General features: G+C 20.0%; 1 protein-coding gene across 2 annotated transcripts in view; it reads left to right on the top strand.

The window, feature by feature from the left end:
• Positions 1–11307: 11307 nt before the first annotated feature.
• usp7 (ubiquitin specific peptidase 7 (herpes virus-associated)) overlaps positions 11308–12665 on the top strand; it is a 31265-nt gene continuing 29907 nt past the window's right edge. Inside the window, exon 1 of one of the 2 annotated variants that reach the window (XM_074655281.1) lies at positions 11308–12392. In XM_074655281.1, the coding sequence (XP_074511382.1) occupies positions 12296–12392 (97 nt within the window). In that variant the 5' untranslated portion in view covers positions 11308–12295. The remainder of the gene's footprint in view (positions 12393–12665) is intronic. The other variant, XM_074655282.1, reaches the window with a different exon arrangement.

Genomic DNA, 12665 nt, shown 5'->3' on the forward strand with positions numbered 1-12665 from the left:
ATTATATTATACTGTATTATATTATAGTATATTATGTTACATTACATTACATTATATTATTTTATACTATATTATATTATTTTATGTTATATTATATTATATTATATTATGTTATATTATGTTATATTATGTTATGTTATATTATATTATATTATACTGTATTATATTATATTATATTATACTATATTATATTATGTTTTGTTATGTTATGATATATTATATTATGTTATGTTATATTATGTTATGTTATGTTATATTATATTATGTTATGTTATGTTATATTATGTTATGTTATATTATATTATATCATATCATATTATATTATATTATATTAAATTATATTATATTATATTATACTATACTTTATTATATTATATTATACTGTATTATATTATATTATATTATGTTACATTACATTACATTATATTATATTATGTTACATTACATTACATTACATTATATTATATTATATTATATTATTTTATACTATATTATATTATTTTATGTTATGTTATGTTATATTATATTATATTATATTATGTTATATTATATTATGTTATGTTATGTTATATTATATTATGTTATGTTATATTATATTATATTATGTTATGTTATGTTATATTATATTATATAATATTATACTACAATATATTACATTATATCATATTATATTATATTATATTATACTTTATTATATTATATTATACTGTATTACATTATATTACATTACATTAAATTATATTATATTATACTATACTTTATTATATTATATTATATTATACTGTATTATATTATAGTATATTATGTTACATTACATTACATTATATTATTTTATACTATATTATATTATTTTATGTTATATTATATTATATTATATTATGTTATATTATATTATGTTATGTTATGTTATGTTATGTTATGTTATGTTATGTTATATTATATTATGTTATGTTATATTATATTATATTATATTATACTGTATTATATTATATTATATTATATTACATTATATTATATTATATTATATTATATTATATTATATTATATTATATTATATTACACTATATTATATTATGTTTTGTTATGTTATGATATATTATATTATGGTATGTTCTATTATGTTATGTTATGTTATGCTATATTATATTATATTATATTATGTTATGTTATGTTATATTATATTATGTTATGTTATATTATATTATATTATATTATATCATATCATATTATATTATATTATATTATACTGTATTATATTATATTATATTACATTACATTATATTATATTATATTATATTATATTATATTATATTATATTACACTATATTATATTATGTTTTGTTATGTTATGATATATTATATTATGGTATGTTCTATTATGTTATGTTATGTTATGCTATATTATATTATATTATATTATGTTATGTTATGTTATATTATATTATGTTATGTTATATTATATTATATTATATTATATCATATCATATTATATTATATTATATTAAACTTTATTATATTATATTATACTGTATTACATTATATTACATTACATTAAATTATATTATATTATATTATATTATACTATACTTTATTATATTATATTATATTATATTATACTGTATTATATTATAGTATATTATGTTACATTACATTACATTATATTATATTATTTTATACTATATTATATTATTTTATGTTATATTATATTATATTATGTTATATTATGTTATATTATATTATGTTATGTTATGTTATGTTATGTTATGTTATGTTATATTATATTATGTTATGTTATATTATATTATATTATATTATACTGTATTATATTATATTATATTACATTACATTATATTATATTATATTATATTATATTATATTATATTATACTATATTATATTATGTTTTGTTATGTTATGATATATTATATTATGGTATGTTCTATTATGTTATGTTATGTTATGCTATATTATATTATATTATATTATGTTATGTTATGTTATATTATATTATGTTATATTATATTATATCATATCATATTATATTATATTATATTATACTTTATTATATTATATTATACTGTATTACATTATATTACATTACATTAAATTATATTATATTATATTATATTATACTATACTTTATTATATTATATTATATTATATTATACTGTATTATATTATAGTATATTATGTTACATTACATTACATTATATTATATTATTTTATACTATATTATATTATTTTATGTTATATTATATTATATTATATTATGTTATATTATGTTATATTATGTTATGTTATGTTATATTATATTATATTATACTGTATTATATTATATTATATTATATTATATTATACTATATTATATTATGTTTTGTTATGTTATGATATATTATATTATGTTATGTTATATTATGTTATGTTATGTTATATTATATTATATTATGTTATGTTATGTTATATTATATTATATAATATTATACTACAATATATTACATTATATCATATTATATTATATTATATTATACTTTATTATATTATATTATACTGTATTACATTATATTACATTACATTAAATTATATTATATTATACTATACTTTATTATATTATATTATATTATACTGTATTATATTATAGTATATTATGTTACATTACATTACATTATATTATTTTATACTATATTATATTATTTTATGTTATATTATATTATATTATATTATGTTATATTATATTATGTTATGTTATGTTATGTTATGTTATGTTATGTTATGTTATGTTATATTATATTATGTTATGTTATATTATATTATATTATATTATACTGTATTATATTATATTATATTATATTATATTATACTGTATTATATTATATTATATTACATTACATTATATTATATTATATTATATTATATTATATTACACTATATTATATTATGTTTTGTTATGTTATGATATATTATATTATGGTATGTTCTATTATGTTATGTTATGTTATGCTATATTATATTATATTATATTATGTTATGTTATGTTATATTATATTATGTTATGTTATATTATATTATATTATATTATATCATATCATATTATATTATATTATATTATACTTTATTATATTATATTATACTGTATTACATTATATTACATTACATTAAATTATATTATATTATATTATATTATACTATACTTTATTATATTATATTATATTATATTATATTATACTGTATTATATTATAGTATATTATGTTACATTACATTACATTATATTATATTATTTTATACTATATTATATTATTTTATGTTATATTATATTATATTATGTTATATTATGTTATATTATATTATGTTATGTTATGTTATGTTATGTTATGTTATGTTATATTATATTATGTTATGTTATATTATATTATATTATATTATACTGTATTATATTATATTATATTACATTACATTATATTATATTATATTATATTATATTATACTATATTATATTATGTTTTGTTATGTTATGATATATTATATTATGGTATGTTCTATTATGTTATGTTATGTTATGCTATATTATATTATATTATATTATGTTATGTTATGTTATATTATATTATGTTATATTATATTATATCATATCATATTATATTATATTATATTATACTTTATTATATTATATTATACTGTATTACATTATATTACATTACATTAAATTATATTATATTATATTATATTATACTATACTTTATTATATTATATTATATTATATTATACTGTATTATATTATAGTATATTATGTTACATTACATTACATTATATTATATTATTTTATACTATATTATATTATTTTATGTTATATTATATTATATTATATTATGTTATATTATGTTATATTATGTTATGTTATATTATATTATATTATACTGTATTATATTATATTATATTATATTATATTATACTATATTATATTATGTTTTGTTATGTTATGATATATTATATTATGTTATGTTATATTATGTTATGTTATGTTATATTATATTATATTATGTTATGTTATGTTATATTATGTTATGTTATATTATGTTATGTTATGTTATGTTATATTATATTATGTTATGTTATATTATATTATATTATATTATACTGTATTATATTATATTATATTACATTACATTATATTATATTATATTATATTATATTATATTATATTATATTATACTATATTATATTATGTTTTGTTATGTTATGATATATTATATTATGGTATGTTCTATTATGTTATGTTATGTTATGCTATATTATATTATATTATATTATGTTATGTTATGTTATATTATATTATGTTATATTATATTATATCATATCATATTATATTATATTATATTATACTTTATTATATTATATTATACTGTATTACATTATATTACATTACATTAAATTATATTATATTATATTATATTATACTATACTTTATTATATTATATTATATTATATTATACTGTATTATATTATAGTATATTATGTTACATTACATTACATTATATTATATTATTTTATACTATATTATATTATTTTATGTTATATTATATTATATTATATTATGTTATATTATGTTATATTATGTTATGTTATGTTATATTATATTATATTATACTGTATTATATTATATTATATTATATTATATTATACTATATTATATTATGTTTTGTTATGTTATGATATATTATATTATGTTATGTTATATTATGTTATGTTATGTTATATTATATTATATTATGTTATGTTATGTTATATTATATTATATAATATTATACTACAATATATTACATTATATCATATTATATTATATTATATTATACTTTATTATATTATATTATACTGTATTACATTATATTACATTACATTAAATTATATTATATTATACTATACTTTATTATATTATATTATATTATACTGTATTATATTATAGTATATTATGTTACATTACATTACATTATATTATTTTATACTATATTATATTATTTTATGTTATATTATATTATATTATATTATGTTATATTATATTATGTTATGTTATGTTATGTTATGTTATGTTATATTATATTATGTTATGTTATATTATATTATATTATATTATACTGTATTATATTATATTATATTATATTATATTATACTGTATTATATTATATTATATTACATTACATTATATTATATTATATTATATTATATTATATTATATTACACTATATTATATTATGTTTTGTTATGTTATGATATATTATATTATGGTATGTTCTATTATGTTATGTTATGTTATGCTATATTATATTATATTATATTATGTTATGTTATGTTATATTATATTATGTTATGTTATATTATATTATATTATATTATATCATATCATATTATATTATATTATATTATACTTTATTATATTATATTATACTGTATTACATTATATTACATTACATTAAATTATATTATATTATATTATATTATACTATACTTTATTATATTATATTATATTATATTATATTATACTGTATTATATTATAGTATATTATGTTACATTACATTACATTATATTATATTATTTTATACTATATTATATTATTTTATGTTATATTATATTATATTATGTTATATTATGTTATATTATATTATGTTATGTTATGTTATGTTATGTTATGTTATGTTATATTATATTATGTTATGTTATATTATATTATATTATATTATACTGTATTATATTATATTATATTACATTACATTATATTATATTATATTATATTATATTATATTATACTATATTATATTATGTTTTGTTATGTTATGATATATTATATTATGGTATGTTCTATTATGTTATGTTATGTTATGCTATATTATATTATATTATATTATGTTATGTTATGTTATATTATATTATGTTATATTATATTATATCATATCATATTATATTATATTATATTATACTTTATTATATTATATTATACTGTATTACATTATATTACATTACATTAAATTATATTATATTATATTATATTATACTATACTTTATTATATTATATTATATTATATTATACTGTATTATATTATAGTATATTATGTTACATTACATTACATTATATTATATTATTTTATACTATATTATATTATTTTATGTTATATTATATTATATTATATTATGTTATATTATGTTATATTATGTTATGTTATATTATATTATATTATACTGTATTATATTATATTATATTATATTATATTATACTATATTATATTATGTTTTGTTATGTTATGATATATTATATTATGTTATGTTATATTATGTTATGTTATGTTATATTATATTATATTATGTTATGTTATGTTATATTATGTTATGTTATATTATATTATATCATATCATATTATATTATATTATATTAAATTATATTATATTATATTATACTATACTTTATTATATTATATTATACTGTATTATATTATATTATATTATGTTACATTACATTACATTATATTATATTATGTTACATTACATTACATTACATTATATTATATTATATTATATTATTTTATACTATATTATATTATTTTATGTTATGTTATGTTATATTATATTATATTATATTATGTTATATTATATTATGTTATGTTATGTTATATTATATTATGTTATGTTATATTATATTATATTATGTTATGTTATGTTATATTATATTATATAATATTATACTACAATATATTACATTATATCATATTATATTATATTATATTATACTTTATTATATTATATTATATTATACTATACTATATTATATTATATTATACTATACTATACTTTATTATATTATATTATACTATATTATATTATATTATCTTATATTATATTATATTATATTATATTATACCATATTATATTATATTATGTTATATTATATTATATCATATCATATTATATTATATTTATAAATAAAGTTTGTCCTCATTATTATATTCTTCTGTGAGCTTATTTATCGACTGTATTAATCATATAAACTTATACCTAATTCGACAACAGTAAAACCAGCCTCTGATATTGGGTGACACACATGCACACTCTACAAATATATGACTCTCATGATAATTCACCCATAAGAACAGAGGTTTTGATATGCAAAAAAAAAAAGAGATAATGAACACCAACTAAAATAAAAAAAAATTAGATGAGATAAACGAGAGTGAGTCAGTCATTATAAAAAGCCCAACTACGACGGTATATATCTCAGACTGAGTCCTAGTATATAGTCCTAATATAGTTTTTATCCACTGAATGGTGCCATTTACTCAAAATCTGAAGGCTTGTCTGTTACAGCCACGCACGGTCTGGTTTCAGCACTGCAGATATGGGCCAGCTAGGTGTAACATGAACACTGCCTTGATAAAGGAATAATTCCTGATTGGACGTAGGTTGTCCTACAGTGGTGATACCCATTGATATACGAGATGGTAAGTTAAACCAGTGAATAAAGTGTTTTAAAATGCCACTACTATATGGTTGAAATGATTTGCATGACAGCTAATATTGCAGCAGTTTTGTATTTTATTTTTTTGCTTTTTTTTATGTGTGTAGGCTATTTATTTTTATTTAAAAGATAATAAATAAATTGTGCATTTCTCCACAGTAACACTGTGTCCAGTTTGTTGTGTACTTACTAATATTGGCACACACGCCCCCAAATTAAAATGATTGTATATGAAAAGTGTTGCAGGGTATTTTTGGTGGATAGATAATTCAGGAATTGTGGATGTGCCCGAATTTTGAATTATTTCTGTAATTACCCTACTTTAACTAAACCTTGATTAGCCTATTTTTATTTGTTTTACTTAATTTTGAATCAGTTAACAATACAATAATACAAATAGATCTTAACTTGAGTAACATTACATTGGGAGCACAATCTCACAGTTTTAATAGCTTTTTTTTTTGCTGAAATTATTGTCTTGATATATATATATCATATCATATATATATATAACTCCAATTCTATCATGAAAACTTGTGATGTTTTACTTTAGCAATACATTTATGAATGTAAAACGTTTCAACAATTATAATGAGATTGCTTAAAAAATGCTCTCTCATATTGTGTTGAAACTTAAAACAAAAAATGCATTTTTCAGTAGAAGTTTCTAATCTGCATATACTGTATCAGAGTGTCAGTGTACGTCTGTATACATTTCCAGAACAGATGGACAATAGTTTTATTATAGAATCACAGAAGGCACAGCTTAAATCAATGTCATTTTTGAATTTCACAAAAAAATGACATAACCGAATGATTTTAAATGACACTTCTTTGACCCTTATTTACCAAAAATATTTTTTGTGGGAGAGTCCAAATTTTTTTACCAACTAAATTGTTTACATCCTAATACAGTATTTGCAGCAAAAGAGACCCTGCAGTGATATCAACAATTAAGGTTAACAGGCCCCTGGAAACTTGAAGAGCATCACGAGTTCAGGCTGTATTACACTTATATTAAATAAAATCATAGAAATTAAATACATTTGTAAATAAATTATTAAAAAGTAAATACAAGTAAAAGTAGTTAGTAAATCATATAAATTAGGGTTGAAAAAAACTAAAAACTAAAATAGATGCCACAAAGCAGTCATCAACAGAGTATAGGTCCCCTATAGTGGATAGTAGCCTATTGAAATGCTGTAGCACAATGTAAAAATACTGCATTGAAGTAAAATTCCTTCATTAATGTTTTATTAGAAGAAGCATGACCTTACAGTAAAATGCAGCTCATTTTGAAAAAGGGCCCCTGCCTCCTGTTAATGGATTGGCTACTATGTGTTTTTCATTATTTAGCCTACTTTAATTTCGGTTATATATGCAGATATACTGTTCTCATACAATGCGTGATTTCTCATGTTTTGCATACAAATTTTAATATACAGGCATAAAAAAATGTATTTGCAGGACAGATAATAATGCATACAGTGCATTTTCATAGACTAAGCTCCTGGAGTTACTCTGCACTATACTCATTGTTAACAGTCTCTTCTGCACTATATTCACTTTTGTAATAGTCCTGTATCACAGCTGTTACCCTGCACTATATTCACTTTTAACAGTTTTCTTCATCTCCTTGTATTTTTATATCTGATATATTTTTTTTAACTCCTCTACTAACTTTTTTACTAACATGTTTTTGCACAATGGAACTATGATGCTGGAAACTTGAATTTCCATCGGGATCAATAAAGTTACTATCTATCTAACTATCTATCTATCTATCTACAGCTCTTCAACACTGCTCAGTAAAAAGTAAAGTTTTTTTTTGCAGTTAACTGCAGAAAAATATAAAATTTTACAAATTTAATAAATAAAACGAAAATGGATTCACTAATTTCTGTACTTTAGTTTGTTCTTACATTCAGACAATATTTTTCCCAGTTCAAGTCATTGTAAATCAGTGATTATTGGGGTCCCAATGCAACATCCAGCCACCAGTACAGCAGTATAGCCCTGTATAGTAAAAAGTAAAGTGTTTTTTTGCAGTTTATTGCAGAAAAATATAAGGTTTTACAAATTTAATAAATAAAACGAAAATGGATTCACTCATTTCTGTATTTTAGTTTGTTCCTACATTCAGACAATATTTGTAGTCATTGTAAATCAGTGTTTGGGGCCCCAATGCAACATGCAGCCACCAGTACAGCAGTATAGCCCTGTATTGTAATTTCTATTATTATAAATTATAATATATTATATATTATTATTATCTATTATATAGTAATTTCTATAATTTCCAATCTTCTATTAATTACTTGTTTGTACTTATATTTTATTATGATCTATTATATAGTAATTTATATAATTTCCAATCATCTAATAATTGCTTGTTTGTACTTATATTTTATTATTATCTATTATATATAATAATTTCTATAATTTCCAATCATCTATCAATTGCTTGTTTGTACTTATATTTTATTATTATCTATTATGTAGTAATTTCTATAATTTCCAATCATCAATTAATTGCTTGTTTGTACTTATATTTTATTATTATCTATTATATAGTAATTTCTATAATTTCCAATCATCAATTAATTGCTTGTTTGTACTTATATTTTATTATAATCTATTATATAGTATATTTATAATTTCCAATCATCTATTAATTGCTTGTTTGTACTTATATTTTATTATTATCTATTATATATAATAATTTCTATAATTTCCAATCATCTATCAATTGCTTGTTTGTACTTATATTTTATTATTATCTATTATGTAGTAATTTCTATAATTTCCAATCATCAATGAATTGCTTGTTTGTACTTATATTTTATTATTATCTATTATATAGTAATTTCTATAATTTCCAATCATCAATTAATTACTTGTTTGTACTTATATTTTATTATAATCTATTATATAGTAATTTCTATAATTTACAATCATCTAATAATTGCTTGTTTGTACTTATATTTTATTATTATCTATTATATATAATAATTTCTATAATTTCCAATCATCTATCAATTGCTTGTTTGTACTTATATTTTATTATTATCTATTATGTAGTAATTTCTATAATTTCCAATCATCAATGAATTGCTTGTTTGTACTTATATTTTATTATTATCTATTATATAGTAATTTCTATAATTTCCAATCATCAATTAATTGCTTGTTTGTACTTATATTTTATTATTATCTATTATATAGTATATTTATAATTTCCAATCATCTATTAATTGCTTGTTTGTACTTATATTTTATTATTATCTATTATATAGTAATTTCTATAATTTCCAATCATCAATGAATTGCTTGTTTGTACTTATATTTTATTATTATCTATTATATAGTAATTTCTATAATTTCCAATCATCTAATAATTGCTTGTTTGTACTTATATTTTATTATTATCTATTATATATAATAATTTCTATAATTTCCAATCATCTATCAATTGCTTGTTTGTACTTATATTTTATTATTATCTATTATGTAGTAATTTCTATAATTTCCAATCATCAATGAATTGCTTGTTTGTACTTATATTTTATTATTATCTATTATATAGTAATTTCTATAATTTCCAATCATCAATGAATTGCTTGTTTGTACTTATATTTTATTATTATCTATTATATAGTATATTTATAATTTCCAATCATTTATTAATTGCTTGTTTGTACTTATATTGTATTTCCCCTGGCTGTATCCCTGTACGCACACGCCTGATCCCTATCATTTAACTGGATGTGAACCTGGCTGGGATGGGCCAGTGTTTGTGATCTCCATGCGGATGTGACATTTCGGAGAAGAGCGCGACCGCCATTTTGAGATTTACCTCAGACTCAACACATCACAAACCACGGGAAGGAGCGGGGTGAAAGCCAGCCACACACAGCTCAGGCTACAGCGTTGTATGACCGGGCACATATTCCTCACAATAAACAAGAGGGTTCAGCTAGAAATGCAACGAGGTGCCGCGTTCTGTCGTGTATCGTGTTAAGGGGGTGCATTGGTTTATGTCGGGCCGTGTGGTTAACTCTCGTCTCCGCGAACTTCCAGATCACCATTAGTGCTATTCCGTGTTGGAAACTGGTTTGAATGGATAGCTCTTTCCTCCGCTCTTCCCCAGACGAGGGACAATCGGAGGAGCACACAGACTGGGGATATCGCAGACCAAGTTGTTGAATGTGTTGTCTATAGCAAATGAACCATTGTTTTCATTGTTGTTGTACCGATATCTCACCAGTCGGGCTGCCTAGTGTCAGGTAGCTTCACGCTAGCTATAAAACAGGCTCTTTGCTCCTCACGGTGCAGGTCGTGTTGTGTCTTGTTCAACCACATTTCCCGGGGTTAAAGCCGGATTGATTAATTTCAGCGGGCCCTTTTATCTTTCGGTGCCCCCCGGTACCATCTATCCCACCCAACCTAGGCGACTCGCACCCACCACAGGCGCCGAGATTGGGCGAATAGCGAGCAAATACGTCCGCGTTTCTCTACCCGCTCCCCCGCCGACCTCCCCTCCTCACTCCCCGGCGCTGACAGCGGACAAGGCCGAGGTCGCGACAGCAGAGCAGGCCCGGCCGCCGAGGCTCGACCTGTCCACCACCACACCACCTCCTCCTCCTCCTCCGCATCCTACCACACCTCACCAGCAGCAGCAGTCCACCAGAACCACCCGGGTCCCCGCCGAGCCGACCCCGGACAAGGTCGAGGGTATCAGAGATAGCAGGGAGCAGCAGCAGCACCGCATCACCACCACAACAACAACAGCTGCCAACATGAACCACCACCATCACCACACGCAGCAGCAACAGCAGCAGCAGCAGAAAGCCGGCGAGCAGCAGCTCAGCGAGCCAGAGGACATGGAGATGGAAGGTAAGCAATCATACCAAGAAGGGTGACGCTTTACAACGTATTTTGTCATAATTTAACAGCTGCACGAGAAAGTTTTATTTGTGCAATCTGTACTCAAACTTCACAGTAAACACGGAGGCCTGAAGCTAGCTCGGAGGATAGCCGGCTGCGTTTTCTGCTGATTGCGCGTCCGTTGCAGCAGACTTCTGTGTGGAGCTGACCTCATTTTGCGTTATAAGCGAAGGGAGCTTGTATTTCTCTCCGTATGTTTAATCCGCCATTGCTTCTAGATGA

Source organism: Sebastes fasciatus, chromosome 13 (assembly GCF_043250625.1).
Source record: "Sebastes fasciatus isolate fSebFas1 chromosome 13, fSebFas1.pri, whole genome shotgun sequence".
NCBI classification, from domain to species: domain Eukaryota; kingdom Metazoa; phylum Chordata; class Actinopteri; order Perciformes; family Sebastidae; genus Sebastes; species Sebastes fasciatus.